The sequence below is a fragment of the Stylophora pistillata genome, chromosome 12 (genome assembly GCF_964205215.1).
Source record: "Stylophora pistillata chromosome 12, jaStyPist1.2, whole genome shotgun sequence".
Classification (NCBI taxonomy): Eukaryota; Metazoa; Cnidaria; class Anthozoa; order Scleractinia; family Pocilloporidae; genus Stylophora; species Stylophora pistillata.
Window position 1 is genome coordinate 26375465 of NC_142530.1, and position 26463 is coordinate 26401927.

Here is a 26463-nt window from a genome sequence, read left to right on the forward strand (position 1 = left end):
TAAAAAGTTTAACAAAAAACGTTTCGGTCTGAGACCTTCATCAGTTGTAATACAATGACTTAAAAATTCCTTAAATAGATTTATTAAGGGCGTGATGACACATATAAACAAACACAGTAATTACTACGCGAAAAATTATCACAATAAAAAAGAAATGGAAAAATTGTCGAATCCACTGAAAATGTTAAGGAACCAGCGTTGACTTGAAAGGCGAGAATTGTGCTAAAATTCCCAATCAACGCTGAGACTGGGACCTTTGATGCCCGCCCAGTTTGGAAAACTTTCTCCGCATTAATTATAGTTTATTCTTTTTTTGGAGTGAAATTTCAATACATATATATATATATACACCCGTTTTCAAAAAGGTTTTCATATGGAGAGATATATATATATACTTTTGTTTCTTGCACGTTCGCTCGTGTGCATTTTTCACGTGTCATTGTCCAACATTGCCATTTCTACGGAAACCACACAAAATATTAAAAATCGTTCTTTGAGTGACGCCCAATAACTCGGCTACTTCGCTGGCTGGTTTCCTCATTCCCAAAACAAGCCAACTGATTCGCCATCGCAAATCTGTACTGCAAGGGGAGGGAATTTTTCAAACGAAAGAACAAAACAGCATGTTCTCTTCAAAGTGAAACAAAGAACCCGACAGAGAGAGAATTTCTCATTAAAACGAGATTTTTCACATGTTGGACGATGACACGTGAAAAATGCACACGAGCGCACGTGCAAGAAAACAAAAGTATACATATCTCCATATGAAAACCTTTTTGAAAACGGGTGTATGTATGTATGTATATAATAATATAATATATATACATATAATATATAATATACATGTATATTATATATTATATATAATATACATGTATACATATAATATATAATATATATGTATGCCGCTTATTTGTTCTTTATCGTATATCACGGCATACATATAATATATAATATATATGTATGCCGCTTATTTGTTCTTTATCGTATATCATGGACTTCAATTTTCATTCAGGCTGACAGTGAAATGAAAATACTCGTTCAAGCCACGTGGGTCTGTCGTCCTTCGTTTTGCATGTTAATTTTGCGCCTGTGCGGTGGTTAAAGGATAGCCATCCTTTTTGGCAACAAAAACAGATGTGTGTACAATAGCAGAGCAACACTTATCACCAACCCGTTCTCCTCCGGCTCCAGCATCTCCTGGTTCCCCAATGACATTGATAATCTGTTGGTCCTGAGGAAAAAAGCAAAAACAGTCAAGTGCAATGATAAGCTATGCCTCTTTCTAACACTTGAATATTGTTGAAATAAGCGATCGAGATTAAAAGTTATGTCAGAACTTTGACTCGATCCTAGAGACGTAAATTTCACTTGGTCGGGCTGCAAGACTTATACAGACAACACGTGACTTACCCCATCTCCATCAGTGACGTCTGTTTGCCGCCTTATCCTGTGCGAGTTTTTCTTGATGTTTCCTAAATCAGAAATTCTTATTGACCGTTTGATAACAGAACGTGCGGTACATTAATGCTCGTGATTTACTCGTAATATTACGAAAAAGAAACTTGCAGCCTTCATCACAAAATTAGCCGAGTCCACCGTGCAAGTTATGTGTGTAAACTAAGGAGTTAAGAAAGCCACGACGGCGATGGCAACGGGAACATTAGTAAACAAACCATTTAATAAGCAGAACAATGGCTGTGTACGTGCGTTATAAATCTTTGTAAATTTCTTTGCTTCCTCTGCAAAAAAAAACAACGTGTAATGACCAAATTTAACGTGGTCTGCAGAACGTGAACGACGACAGCTTAGTTTTTAAATTTCTATTTCTAATTTAACTTAAGGTTATCGCGAGATTCACAGGTAAAATATAAGTTCATTTTTCAACGACGTTGTCCACGGCGTCGCCGTTGTCGTTTTTCTTAAACTCCCAACCGTTCGGTGGGAGAGGGTGAACTTAGTCCTGGAAAAGTCTGTTACTGGTAGAAGTAACTGACGTTTAGATAACTTGCGGTGACGAAACAAAAAATATATACATTCTTTACGTGATTTCATTACCGAGCCCAAAAGTTGCTATCTTTCATATTCTAGTCACTCATAGGAAGCTTTCGGCGCGGCATGCTTTTTCTTGCAGTAGGCTAAACGTGTGACCTGTGTCACACATGGCAACCTAAACCTAATCCTCACAAGAAATAATAATTATGGCCTAATCATTACAGTTCTGGTAAAGTGTCGAAGTGCGGAATCCGTGACATATGTAATGTCCTGCGCTCTTTCTTACATTACCAAATTACATGCCTCACTTGACCTATGGCAATTCGGTCGGTAGTCTGCGAAAAAAAGGGCAGCGCAGCTGATACGGACAAAAGTTTGTCTTGTTGATAGGAAGAGAAGGTGGAGATTACAATATGATATTCAAACCAACCTTTTAAATTCATAGGGAAAAGAAACATACTGGACAATATTGCGGTTCTGAGGACGAGAAATCCGTCTGTGTTCGGCGGCACGTGAATGTCGCGAGGAAATGGTGATTAACTACTTAGATCTCGTGCTAATGTTGGTTTGTGTTATATTTAGGTTTCTTGGGACTGTTTTTCAAACGAAGGTTATCAAATACAGGTCATCAATTACCCGTTCACGTCTGGAAAATCGTTGCGGGACTCGCGCTTTGGACTCTAAAGAGCATTGTGCAAAACAATAAGCTCTGTCAATTAGAGGATCGGAAAGGTGATATGCAGAGGAAACTCTTCATGTCATCCACGAGCAATTATGGCAAATATAAAATCGTTTTCAGTGACTGGAATTTACTGGTTTTTAACAAATCCGTGGGTTAGGTGACAATAGCCCCTAGAATATTTTCATCAGATTAGTCTAACACTCAATGTATTTACACAATTAAAACGTGTCTTACTTTCACTGAACGTTCCAATTACCCAAGAAGCAGAACAGCAGAGCCACAGTAACATTGAGAACCTTGTGATCATCTTTCGACTGTCGGCAACGCTAAGTGTTTAACTTCAGTTTTACGTGGAGATTGTGTCAGTTCGCTGGCCGTCGCCTTTTTTCCCGAAAGAATCTGACGAAAGGCGAGCGTCGTCAGCGTGCGACTACAAGGAACCACTGCAGGCGATTGAAACACACAAAGAGCCAAGTGTTCGCATGTGCGTGTAATTTGAGTTCTTCAACGATAATATGAGGTCATGGCATTCGATGGGATGCTCGGGAAATAACGACTTGGAAAACTGAAATCATTCTAAAGAACGCAAGTGATCAGTAAAAATCTTCGGAAAGTTATAGTATCGTCTGGAAATTTCGAGAACTCAGCAAGGGTAATTCAACATGGAGCCATACAGCCATAGCCGAGAGGTTTGTCATATGCATGCCTCTTCGATAGATTGAAATCGAATTTCTTGTCTCTTTTTTTTTCACATTACACACTGACGCAGAAAAGTGACGAGAGTGTAGATGACCCCGCAGTGGCATCTTAAATAATTGTATTTCTATTCTGATGTACCCGCCGGTTATTCAGACGAACCTAACCCAAACAGCGGTTTTACGCAAGCAGTGGGCCCAAGGTATTCTCTTTAAAAGGGTTGTTTTCATTAAAAAAAATGCCCTTCCACTGCTAGCTTTCTGTACTCTTAACACTGTTCACAAACACGAACGTTCAGATAAAAGATTCAACTACATTCAAGATAGTTTAGAACGCTGTTTTTGTTAAACAACGGCTAAACTTTGATTAAGTAACCGGCCCTTCAAATTTTTCAATAAAGCAACTCGTTTGAGATCTACAAAGGAGATGGTAAAGGCGGGAACAGATCGCGGAGAACGCATCACAGATTGATTCAGAAGTAATTTATATGGGTCCCAGAATTCAAACAAGGCGAATAGCGATGTTTTACTGGCCACAATCTTTACAACTGGCGTAGCCTGCAGAGCAGGCGTTCTTGTGGAGTTTGGGCGAAAATTAGGACTTTGGGCTTTCTGTTTTATTTCCCAGACCGCGCGTAAAGTGGAGCGAGGCGAAAAATTAGGAGGCGGGGGGAGGGGGAAAGGAGAGAAGATCTAACCTAGCCCTAGCCTCTCCCCCTCCCCCCACCTTCTGATTTTTCGCCTCGCTCTATTTTACGCGCGGTCTGGAAAATAAAACAGAAAGCCCAAAGTCCTAATTTTCGCCCAAACTCCACAAGAACGCCTGCTCTGCGGGCTACAACTGGCGAATTTCGGATGAATCAGGAGAGCTGCAGAGCACGCTCTTCTCAAAGTTGATATGCTTTTGGAAAAAAAGAGGTCTCCGTTTTCGGGTCATAGGTCTTAGCTTTAGGGGTCTTCGTTTTCGCTACAAACCAGGAGATCTGCCTATACCAGAAATACTCAAGCAGCGTCTTCAAAAAGAACTGTTTGAGGATGGAAGCTAAATTTCCGACAATGGAGAAATTGAGGCACATCTTGTTGATTACAGAGCGGATTCAAAAGAATCGTTGAGTGGGTCAATCAATCGTAGCCTGCGAAGCAAGCCCTGGGGAAGAGGAGGGGGGATTGGGAAGCAAGCCCTGGAGGAGAGGAGGGGAATTGGGGCGAGGGGAGAAAGAGGGCTTGCCGCAGACCCCCACTAACCAACGAAACGCCCACTATTTTCATTTTCATATCGTCTTGCATCTGTTAATCAGCGCCTATTAAAATTAACCAATAAGAACGCCCCGTTAACGAGAGTTCAGTGAACCATGCAAACTGTCAAAACAACAAACAAAACTTGCTCCACGCGAGTGAGAAATGTCGGACGACAAGGAGAATCTGGTATCAAAATCAAAGAGAGGGAGAAAGCTAAAAGTTAATCCAGAAGACGTAGTTTGCCGGATTTGTGGAGTAAATTTAAGATTAAAATTTGGAAGTGGCTTCAAGAGTTTTGTAAATATATTTCATGAGAGTCAAAGGGAAGAATTCCAGTGTGTCTTCGCCGATCGCCTTCGAACGGTCGGTTTTCACTTCGAAAATAAGTCGCACATGTCTCAAATTATATGCCTCCCTTGTGCAAGAAAAGCTAACAGTTTTTGTCAGTTTTATGAACTGTTGAATAAGGCCGCTTCTCAATGTCCGGATTCGTCGAAACGAAAGTTCTCAACACCGACAGGAAAAAGTCCGTGTAGAAAAAGCTTGCGTCTCCGCTCCCCGGCGCATGCAAAACCTACATCCAGCAGGAAAGCGTTGTTTGACTCGCCGACGAAAGGACAACCCTCAACTTCAACGATGGATACAAATTTAAACATTGAAGATTTGGATCCAACATCCATCGGCTTTGCTATTAAACTGTGTATTGCCTACAAAAGTGGTAATGTTGTGGTTAATGGCAAGTTCGAGAATGAAGACGCTATGCTTATCAAGGCCCTGAGCTTGAACAAGTGGATGGCTGCCACAAATATTCTTCTTCGACATCGATTCTTGAGGGCAGAACTTCTCGATGCAATAGAGAAAGAAATCACGAAGGAAGTGAGAGAGTACTCTAAAACAGACAACTGCTTAAAGAGTTCAGACCCAGAACATTTAACTGTTTTTTCAAACTCGACACTATGCCAAGAGCTTTCGGAATATTGTCCTATACTTCATATGATTTTCAGTGCTGTATGTGGTTTGTCTGATGGGAAAAAGAACACAAGAAAATCCAATGCATTGGCATTAGCTGCCTCTACCCTCCTTAGATGTAGTAATCCTACCATGTCTGCACTTGCATACAGGGTGTCTCTCATTTTGTATAACAGTGGTGTGAGTTATGAGAATTTTACAAGATTAAACAATCTTGGTATATGTATGTCATCAGCAAGCACTATAGCATTGCATAAGAAAATCAATGAGAACTTTGACTATAAAGTTCAACTCTGGAAAAGGCAGATCGAAGAGAACAGATCAATTGTAGCATTGTTGGAGGAGGTAAACAAAAAGCAAATGGCTTCATTTGGTGAGGATGATATGGTTCTTGAGCTTCCACTGAATGTAAACGAAGATAATCTGGTCTCCTACCATTATTACACTCCATCTATCTATAAAGCAATGGTACATGTTTTGGAAACTGTGGTTGGGAAAAAGGTTGATTTGTCTGTCACAGAAGATGATATAACACTTGCTATTGAAAAAATGAAAGCTGAAAGATTGCCATTTTACAAGTAAGTTTAAATTTGATAGATTACTGGTATCAGGGTATCATTGTGTACAAGGACTTATCTTCAAATTGGAAAAGCTTGTCTTTGATTGCTAAGTTTTAAAATTTATCTATTTTTGCAGGATTGTTGCAGACAATATAGACCACAACATCCAGGCTCGTGTGCAAACTAAGTCATGCCACAATCGTTCAGTGCATTGGACGCACCAGTTTGCCTTGAAAGAACAGGCTATTGAATTGGGGTTGGAAAGCGAGTTACCACAGAAATCAGTTGATGACCTAAACCTCATTGAGTTATTACCTAACCAATGTGTTCAAGACCACTTGGTACAACAGTGGGCAGTTCTTGTCAGTAGAGTGATTACCAAGTACATTCCTGCCTTTAATCAGTACAAAACATCTGTGATTTACCATATACCTCACAAATACTCGAAAGAAATGTCAATGAAATCAGAATTGGTAAGTGGGCAGTCTTTTAACTGATGGCAACAAGTACAAAAATCAACACCTGCTACTATTAAATACTAATTATTTGTTGTTCATTTTAGTGCTCACTCTCAATGGAGTTCCACAACCCAAATGTTGCAGGAGACATGGCACAGATTTTAAAGAATTACCAAGACAAATATGTCCCAACAAGTGTAGTTGATAAGAAGGATGTTTTGACAAAGGTGCCAATTCATGGTGATCAACTATTTGAGGAACGCTCTCGTAATGTAAAATGGACATACCAAGTTGCTGATTCAAAATATGATAAATTCTCCAATCTTCTTCCAGAACATGCAGACTGGCACGCTAAAGTAACTCTATATAAGGTATAAAATTATAATCAATTTTTGTATGTTTCTTTCAAATGTCAAACAATTAATATTAATGATTACTTCTAGATTCTATGTGACTTGTTCGTGGATGATAATTCTGTTGCTGAGATTGGAACTTCCAAGGCCAGCATGGTCAGAACAGGTAAAACTAATGCTGCCAAAGGAGTCCACAATCATTATAATGAATACAAAGAATTCCACTCAAGGGAACTTGAAGCACACATCTGTGCCTCTTTCATGACATTTTGTGAAATGTCCAGCATTGATGGTAAGTATGTCAACATTTTTGTTACAGAATTTTAATTATCACACCTAGGTGTTTATTTGTTGTACTTGCAGATAAACCAACTTTAAACTTTCCTGAGCCACATTGTTCAAGACAAACTAAGATGGAATGGCTACTTCAAGTATGTAAAGATTATGTCATGAAGTTTGTATTGGCAGCTGGTGTCAATGTACTTGTGAACAAGACGACTGAACTTGAAAGAAGTACGAATGAGGGGTTTGCATGTCGATTTCAAGGCTGCATGGCAACATTCACATACCATTCAAGAAGAGTTAGGTAAATCATGAAAGAGTAGTAAATAGACAAAATCTAAATAAACAAAATTTATTTTTTTTCTAATTTTATTAATATTCACAGGCATGAGCTTGAAAAACACAACCTTCATCTATTGCCCCCATTTGAAGGTGATGAAAGAGATGAATTTGGCTACTATATTTGCCGAAGTAACTGTGGCTTGTGCTTTAAAACCAAATCAACTAGAAATAGGTCAGTATGATTGAAACAATGAGTGTTTTTCAAAAACTTGTGCAATACTTTGTAGCATTTAACATATCACAGGTTGGTTTAATATTCAATGGGTTTGCCTACTTTATTGCTTTGCAGGATATATATTTCACCACTTTATGCTAAGTGCTATATTGAGTAACCAAATTATTAAAGTTCGTTTGGTATTTTCCTGCCATGCTTAACTGAGTGCTAACACTGATATGGGTTCTTCAAATGTTAAGAAAGTTTGATTAAAAAATTGTAATTTTCATTCCACATTTTATACCATAATTGGGTAATAGTATTCCTTAGAAAAGCATTCAAAACCAGTGATTATTATTTATAGGCATGAGAAACAGTTTCATCCTGGGTCTTCATATTCATTTGCAAGTTCAAGTTCAATTGCTGACACTAAAGAAAAGCCAAAGGAAGACTACTTATACAATTATCATCAAAGTAGACTGGCCTTTGGTCTGTTAATAATGGCATTCGAAGATGCAGTGAAGGAAGGAGATGGCCAGCGTTTATGTGACATTTACAGAGTTGCACTTTTACTCTATAAATTACACAATCACTACAAATATTCCTATGTTGTTCTCCTTTTCTTGGTAAAATTAAATGCCTTGCTCCCAAAATTTGAGGCTGAGCGACTCAAATGGAACCGATTTTATAACAACAATGGTGGAAAAGGCTGCAACATTTCCCTTGATTTAAAGAAAGAGCACCAGAATTGTCTACTGAAGAAGATGTGGCGTGCTCTTGGACCAAATCTTGATGAAACAAATGCAGCCCGGCTGGCTGGAACACTTGATGCGGTTGAAACTATCATTAGAAATGTTGATAGTGATTGTTCATTGAAGAAGAGAAGTTCTTATAGGTCAGAAGCAATGAAGAGTGAAGCTGTTTCTCAGATTCTGGATGATCTATTACAAATAAAGGCCTTCACATATACACCTGGAAGGGAAGGCCACCCCTCCTTCCCACAAATGAGTTCAAATTTAGTCAAGGGCTTGGACTTTAGAGACCTTCATTGTTGGATGAAAGAACATTTGAAATCATGGAAAACAGCATGCACTTTGGAATGAATTTTGCACATATGCACATTTATATTTTAGATGGATATTACCTGGTGTTATGAGACTCGATCATTATGATATGTCAGAGAAAAACATTCAAATAAACATTCAAATAATATTTACATTAACTATGGGTATTAGATATCAAACATATTCACAATATTTACATAGATGTTTATCAAACTGTCACATTTGTAGCTAAAAGATGTCTGGACATAATATGATCAATAAATGATTCATACGAAAGTTTTAAAATTGGAATATAACCATTTCAAAAAAAATTTAAAGAGGGTATATTGTGGTGAATGAGTGATATAATATTTTCTCAGAATGCTGACTGAAAAAAACAAAAATACCCCAGAGAACATATTTGAATTGTTCAAAATATCAATTGGAATTATTGGATATTCTGAAGTATTATTGTTGTTTGGTGAGCATTCTAAGAAATTGTTTTAACACACCCTCAGGTATTCGCAGCACCTGGTTTTGTTGGCCCCTTCAGCAAAATATTTTAGTTTTTTTTTAAGGTAAATAGTTAGGTTTTGTAGCCATATTTCACCAACCTTAGCATGGCACCTTTCATGACATGGTAATCATATCAGATAGTGGAAATACCTGCTAAATGAACTAAGACCTACCAAATAAAAGCTCAGTCTATATTTCCTCAATTGGTTCATTATCTGACCATTCATCACCACTTGAATCACCAACATCATCAAATTCTTGTAACACATCAAAATCGAGGGTGTCAAATGTCAAGAAGTGTTCATGCTTTAACATAGCCATTGTCTCATCAAAATTGGGAATATCAAGAAATATTTCTTGGATAATTTCGAGGATTGCAACAGCATGACCCACAGAGTACACTGCACATTTATTCCAAATGTCATCTACAGTGAATAGCAAAGCACAAGATTCCACAACATCATCAGTGAGCTCTTCAGAAAAACCATGTGCTATGATAGGATCAAACAACGACTTGCTTGCTGACATTTCACATCGTAACTCTTCCAGGCTTGAACGCAGATCCTTTTTGTCATCTTCACAGACTGACCTTGTCAGAAAAGGTGGGGGAGTAGTGTTCTCTACCATTGTTGTGTAAATGGGTGAATAATTACATGATTCACCCTCGCATTTACATGATGAAGCACAGTGTGAGCAGCATATATGACCAGGCTCAAGCGATTTAATACTTGGATCAAAAAGTGTGTATGCCAATATACGGTGACAATTTTCAGCTCTGACAAACTCTTTAACATCCTTGCTGCAGTGGATAAGTTGTTGCCCATGATAAATAATGATGTTATGGCTCTGTATTCCATCACGTCCAGCTCGACCAGCTTCCTGGAGTTGGTCTAGCAAGTTCCTGGCCGGGCCCCAATTAATAACATACCTGACATCAGGAAAGTTAACCCCCATACTTAGGGCAGATGATGCTACTACCACTCTGATTCTACCATCTCCCTTCAGTGACTCCATTATCTGCTCCTTCTGGTGTGACCAGGTATTGGAATGGAAAATTCCAATCAAACAATTTTTCCCTTGGCATGAGCTGGTTGGGAAATAGGCCTTTCCACCAAGTTTCATGAGCAGGTAATTGACAACTCGTGCTATATCATTCATGGTGTTGCAAAATATGATGCTTTTATCTGTTGCAACATTCTTTAACATCAGTTCTTCTATCAGCCAATCAAGCCTTGAAAAGGCATCATCCTTTTTTTGGTGGAAGACATGAAATCTTACATTTGTGCGATTGGGACTGATAGATATAATCAGGGGGTCTTTCATTGCCAGTGATGAACAGATGATATTTTTTGTGTCGTCATCAGCTGTGCCTGTCAAAGCTGCAATGGGGATTTCTATAAAAAAAAAATAACACTTGTTCCTTTTTTAAAATCTTGTACATAAAAACAGTACGAATGGATATTTTCAGTTATCTAAGTTATTCAGTATGAGGAAAACGAAGGCACAAACCTAGCCCAAAGAACGATCTCAAAGAAGACAGTTCGCCATAGGCGGAACGGAACGCTGTAGTCATTTCACTATTCTTGTCCTTTCTGAAAAAATACGGCAAATCAGTCTTAAAGAAAGAAGGAAAGTGCAAAACCAACTGCCAAACTATAAGCTTGTTTTCACGGCTTTTTTTGGCGACGCAAATATCGGCAATTCAACTTTACCTACCTCAATCCCGTCCAGGTTTCTATAGTGTGCGATTCATCGACGATAACTGCCATAGTTCTTGCAATAAATCCCTTGTCTTGTTTTAAAAAGTTTGTGAACTTTTTGTCCAGCGAGCTTTCGGCAGATGCATAAACAACATCTACAAGTGATAGCTTTTCGAAATTGTCGAGTGCATCGACGAGATTACATCCAGTGAGACCAAAAGATTCTATTTCAAGAATCTGATCCTTAATAATACTCACTAAAGGAGTAATTACGATTACTAACGGCCGATGTTCGTCAAGGTTCTGGTCACATCGAGCAAGTAAAACCAACAGTTGAAAAATAAGACTCTTTCCAAAACCAGTCGGCAAAACTGCCACAAGATCCCTCCTTTTAACGAATAACTGTTCCAATGCTTGGCGCTGCTCTTCTTTTAAAGTAATTTTGTCGTTTAGGCACTCTTTTAAAACATATTTAAGCTTGATGTCGAAATCACAATCGTCCGCCATTTTCTGAAAGGTAGTCACCCTGACGACTGTTTACTTTGAGAGTTGATTGACAACGTGTTGCTCCCAGCCAATGGGAATTTTTCGTCCATACGAGATCGGAAATTTCCTTGGTTAGTAGGGGTCTGCGGCAAGCCCTCCCTCTCCCCTCGCCCCAATTCCCCTCCTCTCCTCCAGGGCTTGCTTCCCAATCCCCCCTCCTCTTCCCCAGGGCTTGCTTCGCAGGCTAATCAATCGTTGAGTGGGTCACCTGTGCTTAAACCTCGTTCCCAGGTCCTCCTTTGTAAATTCGCGTGTTGCAAGATACAAATTGTCATCCGAATGTATTGAGATATCAGGCCGGAGATTTCACTTGAGTAGGTTTTATTCTCTAAGTTCTTTCCATTAGACTGACTGAAGGGAGTTTGTTTGTACCAAAGCTGTGCGACTGATAGAATTACGCGTATTAGGCTGCCATCGGTCATCCCCTGGAAGATTTTTTGCTATCATTGAAGTATTAGTCGTCTCTTCGATTGCCCATCGAAGCATGCCATGCCGCCGCTTTATCTTCGAAGATTTCGTGTTTTTCTGGAGAACGGTCGATAAAGATGCCTCGGAGACTCTAGTAAATAACCAGCAAAAATGACGAGAATCAGGACTGCTTAACCAAATGGCGACAGGATTGTGCGAAAAGAGACAACCACGGCGTCCAAGTAAAGAACGTGAAAATTTAGTTCGCTTTGCTTTGAGTGGGCTTTCCTGTATGTGCGCAGCAACTGGTAAGCTCTCTTTGATTCAGTACAAAGTTATATTTTTCTTTGCCCATGCTGCATACTGTTTATGCTGCGAGGATGGAAAGTGAAGTGTTTATTCAAACTGAGCCAAACGGAATTTCTGAATGTCACAGCGACTATGTCTTACTATGTCTTAAGCCGTATAATAAATTATAAAATGAATATTCAGGTGCATTATCATTTTATGATAGACGATAAAAGTCTATCTTTCCCACCCAGAAACCGCTCGTGGATTTAGGGGATTGTTGTCATATTAATCTTACAACTTGCCTTTAATCTTTTTCATTGCTTGCTGTGGTGCTGTTAAGAAAGTCAATATGATCAATCTGAGTTGTAAATGGCTCATTAAGAGACATGTTGTGGTACTGTGCATTATGTAAATTTAAACAGATAATTGCATCAGACAAATTCAGGACTTGTGTTTGGTGAGAAGTCGCTTTTTCATGCCAATTTGCAGAGAATACATTACCCAAGTGATATATCAGATATACATAACTCAAATGATATATCAAACTACTTAACTCTTGTAAGTAACTTTATCAGAATGTTATTTTGTATACACTCCTTTGCCCCTATTTAACACCTTCCTCCCCCCCGCCACCTGCACAGTTCCCATACAAAGAATGCTAAATTCCTGCAAGTCACGTGAGATAACTGAGTAGTAGAGCTGCATATTTAATGAATAGCAAGTAATGACATTTTGGTAACACTTGGAAAAGTCACCAACTTGGGGACATAATTATAACAGGTAGTCAAGTAAAAGTCTGTAACATTGTATTTTTTAGTATTTACGGTACTTATTTAATGTAAAATAAGCATACATAATACTCAGTTGTCCAAAACTTGTCTCTGGTTTAAAGCACTAGGCCTTAAGATGTCTCAGGACCCTTCAAAGACAATTATTTTTCTGTTAACTGGTGAAATTAATACGATTTTTAGGATGTTAAATGGTGGATTTGAAATGATCTGAGCTTGTATCTCTGCTCATTAGTAAAGAATCTTTGGTACAACTGGACCCTTCTTTGAATGAAGACCAAACCTGTGCTACAAAATATATTGAAGGGAGCTCAGTGCTCTGAAATTGTGAAATCCCAGGTGCCCAGCATATGATTTTAATGAAAAAACTTGGAATTCCAAGTCACATGAAAGCAAAAGTAAGATGCAAGTGGTCACTGGGTACTGCTAGAGCATAGTCCTGAAGACACTTGAAAGAAATGGGATTTTGATCAAGCCATTACTGTCAGTTACTCCTTCTTTTTTCCCCTTGGTTATCCATGTGGTAAAACATGTTAGAAAACTGGTGTTAGACATTAGAAGACCAAGGAACAACAATTTTATTTCACAGTAATATAACTGTAATCCATTTTCTTCCTAGTTACAAATCCTATAGATGTAATTAAGACTCGCATGCAACTTGATAATGAATTGGGCTCCCAACATGAAAGCAGAAACATATTTCATAACCGTTACTACCGTGGTTTGGTTCGAGGGGCAGCAAGAATTGCTCATGAGGAAGGTATACGTGGTCTGTATAAAGGGTGAGTCAGCACTAGCAGCCGAATATGAGAGTTAATGAAATTGTTTGCCTAAATTGTATGGCTTAGAGACTATTTTATGCAATAAGAAATGATTTTAGTTTGAATGTTGAATGATGTAAAATTCTATGGCTCTCTCTCTAAAGGCCCAACTAAAAATTATTAGTTTTTGTAAGACCTCCCTTTGTATTAATTTCCTTAAATTGGTAACTGAGTGATTCACCATGCAGGAAAAGGGAGCTTGTTTTTGTAATGGGATAGATGGCATTTTTAGGAATGCAACAGCAATTTTTCACTCATTCCTTCATTTAGGTGACCCAAGACGACTGATGCTTGTATAAAACAAGTACAAAAACTGCCTATGACTTTTCTTATCAAGCATATTTATGTGCTTGTATCAAAATGGATTTTTTTTTTGTTTTCTACTCATTTAATGGAATAAGTTTTTCTACAGTTGGTTCCATTCCCTTTGCAAGCCTCTGCATCGGTGGATAAAAAAGACCACCAGAAAATTTCTCTTTTTTTTTATATCTGTCTTTAAAGATGGCCAAGGTTAGCCAGAATAGTTTCATTAAATGAAAAGGATAGTAATTAATGTTGACTTTAGGTTAGCGTGCTTGCAGGCAGTAGTTCGAATGTGCGAGATACAGTGCAGCAAATACATTTGGGTGGCATATTGGACAGGCAGAAAATCTGGGATAAGTGACAATACGAGGGGGAGGGAGATGGTGGAGGGGGTTTTGCGTGGCTTTCAGAAAATTTACTTCTTTTAACAAACCAGGAAGAGGCTTTACTTGTTAGCAAAAACATTCTTTTTATCTTATTTACCTCAGTATAACTCCCTCACTGATGAGAGAGGCCAGTTACAGTACACTGAGACTAGGCTTGTATGAACCTCTTAAAGAGTGGTTTGGAGCAACAGACCCCGCCCACACACCTCTATGGAAAAAGGTCTGCTCAGGAGCAATTGCTGGAGCAATTGGAAGTGCCATAGCTTGCCCTACTGATGTGGTAAAGATCCGTTTAATGGCACTGCCATCTGGAAATCAATGGCAGTATAAACACACACTTCATGCATTTCAAGCAATTGTTGCCAGTGAAGGAATTCGTGGACTTTGGACAGGTGTGAGTACTACAGTGAAACGGTCAGCACTTGTATCAGCTACAGCTGTGTCTTCATATGATCATGCAAAACATACTATATTGAATGCTGGAATTCTCCAGGAAGGACCTGTTTTACACATAATGGCTTCCTCCATAGCGGGATTTGTGACAAACTGTGTCTCATCACCAATAGACATGGTGCGCACCAGGTACATGAATCAAAAGAAGGATTGCAACAAGAAACCGCTGCTCTACAGAGGAACAATAGACTGTATAACAAAGACGGTTCACAAAGAAGGACTGTTTGGTCTTTATAAAGGGTTTATACCAAATTGGACAAGAACTGGAACTCACACAGTTGTAACATTCTTTGTTTTTGAACAGTTGAGGGCTTTTGTGGGGTTGAAGCCAATATAACTGATATATTACAGCTCACTAATACTTAAGGGAATAAGCTTGGTGCAGTGTGGAGTATTCAAATAACCTTTGAAACAAAGTGAATATCTCATAATTTGAGACGTTTTCGCAGTTAGAGAAAAACTGGAGATGCTCTTAGGGTGCTTACGTAGATAGTGCTAGCAACATGCACAGCAGCCATACCACTTAATTAAAAAGAAAAACAAAAAAGAAATTATCGAGAAGCTTGGATTCTAAGCTCCAGAGTAAGATTAGGGTGGGGAGGGAGGGTTTGGGCGAAGAGATTTGGAGAGAGAGAAGGGGCAACTCATCGACAGACCTCAAGAGTTTGCTAGGTAGGATTAGTTATGGCTTCGTTCATAGATCTCTGATTGCCATTTTAACATTATTCATGTAATTTTGCCTACCTTGCTTCGATAAAATGTTTTTTTTTTCTTTATTGAACTTACACTCAGAAGCAAAGTTTATTTGCATGCACGTAAAAGAATAATACTAGTGCTGGACGTTTTTAAAGAGGTGTTGGACATTTCTCAGCATCCCGTCTCACTCCGATTTTTGTAAATGACAGCAAATTTTGCATTTTGTTGTTCACTATGTGAACACTTCTATTCATTTGTAATTTAGGTTACGCTTTTCATTGTCAAGGGAGCCTTAAAAAGTCTGTTTGACACAGATTACTGTCATGAACTAAATGTTGTGTTCGATTCTTACATTGCAGATATACTCGACTGCAAAAAACTTGAAGCCTAAAAAACATCCGCAAAGAACAATGAGACCCAACGGCTTTATGCCTTCAAAGACGTGATCCACCTACCTTCATCAGCAAGAACCCTAAACTCTAAGCTAACCCCAAGCAAAAGTAAAGCACAGATTATGTAACTGTGCGAACATTCCCATAAAGCCGTTGGGTCTCACCGTAGATCCTGCTTTTTAGGTGTCAAGGTCTTTTGCAATCAAAGTTATTAATTTACCTATTTTGTAAACGGGAAGTCGTATTTTTGCTGCGTAATTTTAGGCTTTGATAGTTGTAGTGCGTGGAAACCGATAGGGTCGAATGGTCTGAGACGTTACGTTGCCCATCTACCATCGGTTTTAGAGTCTGACAGTCTTGGTTTCCTCTCGGAATTGCGTTTATGGAAAACGTGACTATTAGTTGCAAGTAAATATTTTGTCCCACATTTTTGTCTTCCCCGATTGTCTGATACGAGACATAGCCATGAAATAATAGACATCTTTCCCTTGAAAATATTGCCACACGTCAACTAAAACACTTTTAATATTGCTGCTGCGTAAGTCAGATTAAAGTGATTACGTCTTCTTGTTACTTTGTGTCTTTAAAAGGGTTTCTACGCCAGCTGATGACGTGCGCTCAGATTCCAAATGTCTCGCATTCACATTACGATTCACTGATCTGCAAATTTGACGCTGCTTGTATCGAGACCTCTATGTTGCTACAGCTGTACACTTTGTTGATTTATCTGTGTATTTTCTTTGTCTTTTATTTCATAACTGGAACAAGAGTACGCTCTCAAGCGAGCCACATCTACCTCATCACATATTGGCAAATCGTGAGTCGATATACCTCGACCGGCGTTCGGATAACTTTGCCGCCCAACCCGTTTTGGTATGGGGTGCTCCGTATTATACGATATGGCGGGTAGTGAGAAAGCCCTCTGACTCCTGTTGACTAACGGTTTGATTGATCCTTCTGCACTTGCTGATGAAGGTCGGCGGATCACATCTTTAAAAGCAGAAGACCGTAAACAATATAGAGAAGGGTTAATGGCGCAATTTAGGTATCCGCTCCAGTATGCAATGCGACCAAGGTACCCAGGTAGGGTTGACACATCCTCTGAGACAATAGCCAGTGTAATAAGAATGAAAAATGGCAACCAGCAAATAAGAAAAGTGTTGAACATCACGCATAATGTGATAGCGAGTCTTTTGGTTACAGCCGACTGTTGGTTCCCTCGACGTTCAGAGTTCTGGTTGATTTTTCCTTCGTGTGAACTCACCTTGAAGTAAATTCGACCATAAGCGAATGACATGCCGCAAATTGGAATAATAAATGCCACAAGAGCAAGTAAGGACAGCTTCAATTTGTCGGCAAGGGAATTTGGGAAAGCTATTCCACAATGCGCTGTTGTCGGATTGAATACCATGTAACTCCAGTTTTCAAAAGGGCCCAGCGATAGAAAAGAAAATGCGAAACAAAGCCCCCACATTGCAACCAAATGAAACTTGGCCCTATTTTTTGTAATCCGGAGCCATTCGCAAGATGGTTGTTTAACAACTGAAAAATAATTCTGACTGGCGATGAGGGACAAGGTGAAAATGGAAATACAAAAAAAAAATTGTTGAGAAATCCATTGGTGAGGCACCAGTGCTGTTTCATTGTGAATCTTCTTTGTATGCTGTTAATGAGCGCAAACGGGCTACACAGGGTGAGCGCTCCGATGTTTGCTACAGCGAGATTCACGAGAAAAATAAAAGTTGGATTTCTTAAATTCTTGTTTCTGTAAATTACACTGCAAATATATAGATTTCCGAAGACGCCACAAATGGCGATAAAAAAAAGAAAAACTGCTTGTAATATTCCTTCTTCGAGTCCTTATATAAATACAGTGGTAGTGTTGCCATGAGTAGTGTTGGATGGGGTAGTGTTGGATGGATCATTCGACATCTTTTGACAAGTTTTGCTCAGTGTTCCTGTCGTTCGCTGTTTCAGCTCTTAAGTTTAAAGCCAGTGCAGTATAATATTGACAGTATTGCCGTCAAAACAATTTGGGTACTGTTGGTGAGAGTGGCATATGTCGGCGCAGTCGCAGTCAGTTTTTCCCGAACTGTTGCTGAGTTCTCCCTGGTTTCCTTCAAGATTAATGCGACTAATAGCTGTTATCCATCGGCGCTTTGAATGATATCTGTATTCAGATCAGATCCTTTTGGTCCGTGTGCAAGTAGTTCATTGACAACAAGAAGATAGAACATCAGTGTATTTGTACGACAGCCGCATCCAAACAAATCAATAATTTCATCGTTCCGGCTTAACACTATATCGTATCCAATTTGGAAAATATCACCACGTGTTCAATATTTTTCTGTAGAATTTAGTGAATGTTTACACAAAAGAAGAAGAAGAGATGGAAATATCAAGCCGCAAACATGATAATGACAAGCACTGTTCAAAAATCTTCAAAATGACATCTGTTGCCTTTGTATCAATGATTTAATTTATGAGGATAGACAGACAAGCTTTCTAAACTAGATTAAAATTCTCTTATAATGTTCAAAAAAGTTTATGAAAGAACAAGGGTCACTCGCATTAGGTAGGCGTGTTGCGTTGGTACAAACGGAACTAATGGTGGGGTGAGAATGGCTTTTGCGCAATCCTAAAGTAGACCAATCACTGGGCTTTTTGTTTGAATGGAAATAGCCGGCTTTCTAACGAAGTGATTTGGTCGCCGGGGTAAAACAAGGTGAAAATTCAGTCACTGCATTCTTTATAGCGGCTTCCCGACATAACCGAAAATGATGTGTTAACCCGGTGTAAATCATGCTTCATATCTCGATAAAAACAAATTATGTGAGGGCTTTGTTAATAATTTTATGCAGACTATTAGTTCAATAACAGATCGAGGGGAAAACTTTGGAACACAGCACACAGCACACAGCACACCTGCTTATTGGTTGGATTTCAATCAAGGTTGTGACCGATGTCTCCCTCTTGACAGGTTGATTATATTTCCGTTTACCTCTGTTGATTTATTTCAAGTTTGTCATTTTCAGCAGAGTCTGTATACTCAGTGACGCGCTCGCTCAGTAGAAAATGATCTTGGCCGGTCCACCTCGGACTCCCTTTAACGGCATCAGATGTGGCGCTAACTGATTTGTTAAATCTTTTCTTTTCTGACTGATCGGATTCATATTCACTTCCATTCCGTACTTTGACTTTTCTATAAACGGTTGATGTCTTTTATGCTTCAAATCCTCGCTGGCAAAAGAAGTTAATATTTGTGGGTTGCTCTCGTCCAAACCGACATAGTATTTACTGTCACTTTCCGGTGGCAAGCAGATGTTCTTAAAGATTTCTCGATGGGAAACAAACTTTGTGACTGATTTACGCATCAACGGTCCAGCGAAAGTTCTGGTATTATGAGAAATTAGAACAATCACTGAGAAAACTTTTTTTTTGCCTGAAAAGGAATTTTGCCCTAAATCGTGCATGCTATGGCAACCGCAATTATATCAGATTTTTGCAGTGGCACTTGTTCGAGGTGCCTTTTCTTGGTTGAGTCATTCCAATGTTGGAATGACAAAACACGCATTCAAAACAAGATACAACAACCACAAACTCTCTTTCAAAAACCGAAAATACTCACATGACACTGTACTTTCAAAACACATTTGGGACTTAAAGGAGCCAGGCAATGACTACAAGATCAACTGGCGCATCATCATAAGGGCAAGCGCATACAAAGGCAAACCATCTCGCTGCAACCTATGTTTGGCTGAAAAACTTTGCATCTTGACCGCTCAAAATGCCTCTCTCTTAAATAAGAAATCTGAGCTTGTAACGAAATGCCGCCACGAAAACAAGTATTTCAATGCATCCAATCAAAAGAAGCGCACGCGTGACGACTTCTAACCGTTCTTGAATTTTAAACATTCATAACCGTTTACTTCTCGTAGACAACTCTCAGTCTGATGATCGCCTAGAGCGTGAAACTCGAGTAACTAGTAATAATTTCCTTCTTTCACATTTGTATATATATATTGTGGGAGAAAAAAGACAAGTAAACTACAAGTTCATCCCTACAAGTCTGTCGCGTTGTTGTCTTTGCGTGTCGTGTTGTTGTCTTTTTGCGTGTCGTGTTGTTGTCGTTTCTGTCGTGTTGTTGTCTTTGCGTGACAGAAACGTACATCGGACTCACAGAGAATGACTTCAAAACAAGATACAGAAACCACACCGCATCATTCCGCCACGCTAAACACAGAAACTCTACCGAACTCAGCAAGCACATCTGGACCCTCAAAGACAACAACATCGATCACTTTATTTCCTGGCGCATTCTCTCATCGCACTCACCGTATAACAGCTCAACTAAAAGATGTAACCTCTGCCTCAAAGAAAAATTCCTAATCATCTGCCGGCCCGAACTATCAACACTAAACAAACGTAATGAACTCGTGTCTTCATGCCGCCACAGAAGCAAAGCCCTCCTACGCAACAACTAAACCGTCAATTTCGCGCTGAATAAATTAGACTAGTTAGATCATGCAAATTATATTGTATAAAAGAAATGGTAAAGTTTATTCTCATTAAATCCCCTGATGAGTGGGCGACCACGAAACAGGCTTGTAGGGATGAACTTGTAGTTTACTTGTCTGTTTCCTCCCACAATATATACTTCGCTCTACTTCTATGTATTGAGCACTGTTCTACGAAAATCAAGTCACACTTTATATATATATATATATATATACACTCTTTACTATTTCGTTGTGGTAAATGGATTTCAAAGAGCGCTCAACTCTTGGAGGAGCATTGTATATTAAATCAAACCAGTTCAGGACTTCAGGAGTGATTCATCGCTTTATTGCTGCGACAGTTTCGTATGGTCTTAGGTTGACTACACTCATCAGGCAACATCAACGAGTAGACAGGTACGTGGCAGAGAATAGAATAGACCAGTGAATCGAGTAGATTACATTTCTTAGTACTCCAACTCCACCGAACTATCAAAGCACATCTGGGATCTAAAAAACAGCCAAACAACCTACTCGATTCACTGGTCCATTCTCTACCACGCTCCTGCCTTCTGTAACAAAACTAAGAAATGTAATCTGTGCCTCGCAGGAAAAGTCCGCATTCTCCAAGCCGACAAAAACACTTTGCTCAACACGAGATCTGAACTAGTTTCCAAATGCCGCCACGAAAACAAATTCTACTTATCGAGCTTTAAAACTTAGCTTTTATTCACTTTCAGTAGAATTAGGTGTCACTAAACAAATTCTACCTATAGAACTTTAAAACTTAGCTTTTATTCACTTTCAGTATAATTACGTGTCACTAAACAAACTCTACCTATAGAACTTTAAAACTTAGCTTTTATTCACTTTCAGTGGAATTACGTGTCACTAAACAGATTCTACCTATCGAACTTTAAAACTTAGCTTTTATTCACTTTCAGTAGAATTACGTGTCACTAAACAGATTCTACCTATCGAACTTTAAAACTTAGCTTTTATTCACTTTCAGTAGTATTACGTGTCACTAATTATAGGAACTAAGTTTCACACCGCCTAATTATAGCACAGGCAGCCCAAGCTCTCTTTGAGAACCACACAAGGAACACAATTTGCATAACGATTTATAAGGATTTGTATGGGATTTTCTACAAGATAGCCATAGAGATAGTTAAAAGTGAAAATATTAAATAAAAATGGCTTACCTTATTCCATACGTGTGTTGCTTTCTCCTGGTGTCGTTATTTTACCGATTTCACTTGATTTAAGCGGTTTTTTTGAATCCTGGTTTTCTCTTCTCAAAGAAAAGACAAGGCCGAACACTTCTGTCCAGACAGCCTCCCGAACGAAGTAAAAAATCCCAAGCTAAAATGTCTTCTCTTTAAGAAGAGAAAACCAGGATTAAAAAGACCGATTAAATCAAGTAAAATCGGTAAAATAACGACACCAGGAGCAAGCAACACACGTATGGAATAAAGTAAGCCATTTTTATTTAATATGTTCACTTTTAACTATCTTTATGGCTATCTTGTAGAAAATCCCATGCAATTCCTTATAAGTCGATATGCAAATTGTGTTCCTTGTGTGGTTCTCAAAGAGAGCTTGGGCTGCCTGTGGTGTCTCTTTCGAGCGAAACACCAGAAGAAAAGTGCAGAGCACGTGTCAGTTTCCTGCTATAAAGGCGAACTTAGTTCTGATTCGCTCATACATACAGAATTGTTGACGGGCTTTGTCTCGGAAAACGCCAGAAGGTAAATTCTCAAGTGCCTCAATGTAGTGGGTATTATCATTGACGAGATTTTAAAAGCCCATGAGTTATCATCGGTTATCTGTGACAAATCATCAGTCAACAGGCAATGTGTGCATCAACCTGATTTCGTGGCAGGAAAAGTTCAAGGATAGTTCCCACCGGAAACAACTGTTTTGTTTGCGCCGTGCATCGACACGTTTATCTCGATAAGAGCATAAGACTCATCATACTTTCCGTGTTTGAATAACCCGAGGTTTCGTTACCGCAATCCTGAGATTACTATGCAGTGTCGCAACCCCTTTCGATGCCGATAACAAGGCACGTGATGTGCAATGTCCTGATTGGCTCTCTATTTAAAACTAGTAATCTTATTGGTTATTGATCTGTCATATAAACGCCCTATTTCTCGGCGTGTTTATTGAGGGCGCTGGTTTTGTCAAAGGAAGCTGCATCGTTCGTGAAGCCATTGAGATACGCAGAATGAAGGGTCTTGTGCTGAGCATCTTTGTCTTCTGTGCAGTTCTTGCAACTGGTAAGTTTATTCTGTTGGTTGTTGTGAAGTTAACTGTGAAATAAGAGAACGGTAAAGACACGTCTTGCGTCTGAGCAATCTCTCATGTCCACCTGGCTTTTTATCGCTTTCAAGCTCGTTTCAAGCTATGAGCTCGTTTTAGCGGGCTTGCAACATTCAAAAAACTTGTTCATAGTTAATAGTCACCTAAGCATGGTAAGAAAGGCGTCAGATCGATTTACGTTGTCCATAAGAGTGTGGTTAGGGTGGCCTCGTTAAGGTGAAACTGAACTGAATGATGCCACATACCCACTCGTGTCGTCCGCTCGGCTCACTGGATTCTTTCGCTTCACTAATAGGAAAGGATGAAGACTGCTAAAGCACAAGTTAACTCTTTGATTGAGCTGTTTATCGTCTGTGCTTATTTTTCTATCATGTGGCTAAGTTGCCAACCTCCCTGTTTGCTTGTAATTTCAATTTGTGGAGTTTATTCTGGTTTTTGGCTTCTGTGACCTTAATTCAATCCCTGATAATGCTGAGATGTTTCAACGCCAGCTATCATCAAGTGAGAAGTAATCTTTGTGAGAATCCTGCTAAGCCTAGGTACTTCTTCTCTAACGTAGCCTGGATTTGCTGTTTGGTCAAATCACACTTGAATGCCACACTGAAAATTTTCCTTGTTCGTGCAGAATGGGAAACAAATGACGGATACAACTGAAGGTAATCTGCTTCTGACAATCGCTCAATCTCAAAGAAACCTTCCAGGTATTATTTATCCCGTGCTATTCCTTTTGAGAAGAAACAATTGCTCGTTTTTCCGGTTTACTACCTCTAGTCATGAAAGAGTCGGGCATGAAGTTCGAGCAGAACAGTGATCACACCCAAAACGCATTAATCGATACTTCTTAATCTTCTTCGGTTTGAACACGGGGAAATTGTAACATAAGACAATTTCGCACAAATCGATTCTTTCCCTTCAACATAAAGAATACGTCATCGCTTGAATATTACAAGTCCTTAGTGTGATGTCAAGTTTACAATAAAGCCACAATAAAAATGGCTGTAGCGAGGGAACCCTTGCATAGCTAGCAATATCAGGAATTCACTGGAATTATCTATATAGCTGTTATTGTATTCCACTGCTCTCAAAAAATACATGACAAAAAGTTATCTTATACCGAATCTAACACATAAATCACGTTAATTTATATACGAATACATAACGAGGTTTTCCTATTCATTTTTGGACGCTCATGGACGCAGCCATACACAGAATGAAAGGCACGGAATACCACTAATACCTGAGCGCAAATTTAATTCCACTCATGTTTAATTTTCACTTAATTGCAAAACCTGCTAAACAGAATTTTTTACTAGCCTAAAATGAGTTTGAAAGCTTTAGAGTATGAAAAGTCCAAAACTTCCAATGGGTTTGCCCACAGGTGTGAAAAACTTTGAAATTTATATCGAAAAATAGTCGAGCAATGCATTGCAATACATTGACATTATCTTTCATTTCAGCTCACAGCCTCAAGTGCTATGTCTGTTTAGGAACCGAAGATGACTGCAGTAAGAAGAAACTGGAAGCAAACAAGGACAGCAAATCGAAAGACTGTCCACCCGGAATGAATGAATGCATGAGGGTCTGGGCAAAAAAAGACGGCAACACTGCAGTGGCTAACTCTTGTTCTAATAGTCTCGGTTGTGATGCTGCCAAAAAAGTATGTGACGACCTTAAAGACGGAGAATGCGTAGTGGGCTGCTGTGACAGCGACTACTGTAACGCGGGCTCTTCAGTTTCTGTTAGTGTGATCCTGATGACCGTAAGCTCTGCCTTAGGTCTGGCACTACTGAAGTAGGCTGGCAACGAGAAACGAACCCTGGCACGTTGATATTTGTAGTTTTTTTTATTTCATAGTGAGGTTTCCACTCTTTTGACTGTGTGTAAAAGCCGTACAGGTTTTAAAACAAAAGGTAAAAAAGGAAATTTGTTGTTGCTTTTTTTATCGATTTTTTTTTAATGTTATCTCAACGAATCAAGTTGTTAGCTACTTTATAATGAGGAGCGCTTGAGTAAGTAACACTGATGTATTTTCAACGGTCTTTTTTTAATAATAAAAGGGTTCAATTAAATCTGTTCGAAAGTTGTTTATTTGAGTAAAACACCTTTGGGAAGCTACCCCCAGCTGCCGCTGTCAGCACGAATTCTATAAAATTAACTCGAATAGTCCCTTTTACAGTTGTGGGCTCGGTGGCCAAGCCTTTGAACAGGAGTGAGGCTAAGGGTGACCCTGTTGTGATAGAGACCTGTATCAAGTTAGCATGATAACAAAGAAATTTGTATTTGAAAAGCAGCAACATCTCTATCATAACAAGGACACCCTTAGCCTCACTCCTGTTCAAAGGCTTGGCCACCAAGTCCACAACTGTAAAAAGGACTCTTAATCAGTTCTTTATAAAACTAGGCGCATGGGAGAACTTTTACTCCACAATCAAATAAGAATGAAAGGTTAATCCAAATGGAAAATTCTTTCAAGAGTAAGATAAAGTTTTTAATTGTTTTCTTTACATGCCATAATAAATTGAATCGGTGGAACTGGTTTATTATTGAATGTTTTCGACTGTTCTCAGAAGTCATTATTATGATCATAAAACGTTTTCTCATGGTGCTTGTTTTGTGGGTTTATTTAGCAAGGAATGTGGAATAAATTCTTCATGTTCCGTATTACGTCCCTCCGCTAATAAACCTCACCTAATCCTTCCAGTTCTTCGCGGTGCTCTGGTTGATTGTCTTTCTTGGAACTTAAGCCTTTCAGTTTTTTTTAATTAAGGCAATTGGTTTAAAACTCCTACTAACTTTTAAAATGTAACTTAACTCAGAAAAAAAGATGGTGAAAACATTAATGATTATCAGTTATTAGCTTAATAAGTGCCATAGTAGGGTGAATTCGTAGAACTCGTTTCTTGTATGCTAACGATGTTTATAACTGTTCTCTGTGAAATTTGGGTTCATTTAATAAGAAATGCGGAATAAATCTTCATGTTCCGTATCTCGTCCCTCTGCTAATCAACCTCACTTGAGCATTCACCACGCGTAAAATTTATTCGAAACTACAAAGCCATGGCATTCACACAAAACACGAGTACAATTATAAAATACATACTTTGCATAACGAGACCTGAATTTTTGTACTTTTATTAACAGTGTAACATCATTATGTTCAAGTACATTAGTCATATTGAAAGCTTTTTCTTGTAGATCACAGTCATCAAGAGTATTCATCTACTAAGAGTGTTTTTCTACTAAGCACTGACACAATTCCATGCGAAGAGCAAACCAACATTCACGATCGCTTGTACAATAATAGTAATAGTGATTATGTTCGAATTATCGAATCGTACTTGACAAGTATTGAACCATAGTTAAAAAAAGGCAAGAGTACCATAGAACCCCATACATTAATTATGCATTCAGACTAGTAGACTTTGTTTTTAAAGTTTTGTCGTGAACTGACAAAGAAGTGGAATGCATAATTAATGTATGGGGTTATATAGTACTCTTTCCTCCTTATCCAATTCGTTGTTGCACAGGGACCCATACAATCTGATTATGCGGCCGACTGTTGTTTTATAG

The 26463-nt window shown here is 38.9% G+C and overlaps 5 protein-coding genes and 1 pseudogene across 7 annotated transcripts in view; 3 read left to right on the forward strand and 3 right to left on the reverse strand.

The window, feature by feature from the left end:
- Positions 1-3171, reverse strand: part of LOC111336662 (uncharacterized) — a 35494-nt gene extending 32323 nt beyond the window's left edge. Inside the window, exons 1-3 of the mRNA XM_022942787.2 lie at positions 2912-3171; positions 1414-1475; positions 1175-1234 (exon numbers count right to left, since the gene is read on the reverse strand). Of these exons, the coding sequence (XP_022798522.2) occupies positions 1175-1234; positions 1414-1475; positions 2912-2984 (195 nt within the window). The 5' untranslated portion in view covers positions 2985-3171. The remainder of the gene's footprint in view (positions 1-1174; positions 1235-1413; positions 1476-2911) is intronic.
- Positions 3172-4599: 1428 nt separating this feature from the next.
- Positions 4600-9485, forward strand: LOC148719432 (uncharacterized). Of its 3 annotated transcripts, none has more exons than XM_088740945.1 (7): positions 4600-6158; positions 6277-6613; positions 6703-6969; positions 7042-7243; positions 7315-7537; positions 7619-7747; positions 8094-9485. In XM_088740945.1, exons 1-7 carry the CDS (start codon positions 4774-4776, stop codon positions 8830-8832), a joined length of 3282 nt encoding a protein of 1093 aa, XP_088597071.1. In that variant the 5' UTR covers positions 4600-4773; the 3' UTR covers positions 8833-9485. The 3 variants fall into 3 exon arrangements, with proteins under 3 accessions (XP_088597071.1, XP_088597072.1, XP_088597073.1); XM_088740946.1 differs by having other exon boundaries at positions 7042-7117; XM_088740947.1 differs by lacking the exon at positions 7315-7537 and having other exon boundaries at positions 8094-8466.
- Positions 7570-11532, reverse strand: LOC148719433 (uncharacterized). The gene is made up of 3 exons (XM_088740948.1): positions 11005-11532; positions 10798-10880; positions 7570-10682 (listed from the first exon to the last, which is right to left on the reverse strand). The coding sequence occupies exons 1-3, from the start codon at positions 11493-11495 to the stop codon at positions 9478-9480; spliced, it is 1779 nt and encodes a 592-aa protein (XP_088597074.1). The 5' UTR covers positions 11496-11532; the 3' UTR covers positions 7570-9477.
- A 248-nt stretch (positions 11533-11780) lies between these two features.
- LOC111336676 (mitochondrial substrate carrier family protein ucpB) lies at positions 11781-16645 on the forward strand. Its single transcript, XM_022942807.2, has 3 exons — positions 11781-12250; positions 13641-13803; positions 14634-16645. Exons 1-3 carry the CDS (start codon positions 12142-12144, stop codon positions 15319-15321), a joined length of 960 nt encoding a protein of 319 aa, XP_022798542.1. The 5' UTR covers positions 11781-12141; the 3' UTR covers positions 15322-16645.
- Positions 16646-16772: 127 nt separating this feature from the next.
- LOC111336651 (5-hydroxytryptamine receptor 4-like) lies at positions 16773-20074 on the reverse strand (annotated as a pseudogene).
- Positions 20075-22692: 2618 nt separating this feature from the next.
- On the forward strand, positions 22693-24962 carry LOC111336682 (uncharacterized). The gene is made up of 2 exons (XM_022942818.2): positions 22693-22850; positions 24351-24962. Exons 1-2 carry the CDS (start codon positions 22799-22801, stop codon positions 24686-24688), a joined length of 390 nt encoding a protein of 129 aa, XP_022798553.1. The 5' UTR covers positions 22693-22798; the 3' UTR covers positions 24689-24962.
- The last annotated feature ends 1501 nt before the right edge of the window (positions 24963-26463 follow it).

Bases quoted from the DNA above. Each gene is read 5' to 3' on its own strand.
- LOC148719432 (XM_088740945.1), top strand. From the start codon at position 4,774: ATGTCGGACGACAAGGAGAATCTGGTATCAAAATCAAAGAGAGGGAGA. The intron at 7,244-7,314 runs GTAAGTATGTCA...TTGTACTTGCAG, and splicing joins TGAAATGTCCAGCATTGATG to ATAAACCAACTTTAAACTTT. The intron at 7,538-7,618 runs GTAAATCATGAA...TAATATTCACAG, and splicing joins TACCATTCAAGAAGAGTTAG to GCATGAGCTTGAAAAACACA.
- LOC111336682 (XM_022942818.2), top strand. From the start codon at position 22,799: ATGAAGGGTCTTGTGCTGAGCATCTTTGTCTTCTGTGCAGTTCTTGCA. The intron at 22,851-24,350 runs GTAAGTTTATTC...CTTTCATTTCAG, and splicing joins CTGTGCAGTTCTTGCAACTG to CTCACAGCCTCAAGTGCTAT.
- LOC148719433 (XM_088740948.1), bottom strand. From the start codon at position 11,495: ATGGCGGACGATTGTGATTTCGACATCAAGCTTAAATATGTTTTAAAA. The intron at 10,881-11,004 runs GTAGGTAAAGTT...GTATTTTTTCAG, and splicing joins GAAACCTGGACGGGATTGAG to AAAGGACAAGAATAGTGAAA. The intron at 10,683-10,797 runs GTTTGTGCCTTC...TTTTTTTTATAG, and splicing joins GAGATCGTTCTTTGGGCTAG to AAATCCCCATTGCAGCTTTG.
- LOC111336676 (XM_022942807.2), top strand. From the start codon at position 12,142: ATGGCGACAGGATTGTGCGAAAAGAGACAACCACGGCGTCCAAGTAAA. The intron at 12,251-13,640 runs GTAAGCTCTCTT...TTTTCTTCCTAG, and splicing joins CTGTATGTGCGCAGCAACTG to TTACAAATCCTATAGATGTA. The intron at 13,804-14,633 runs GTGAGTCAGCAC...TATTTACCTCAG, and splicing joins ATACGTGGTCTGTATAAAGG to TATAACTCCCTCACTGATGA.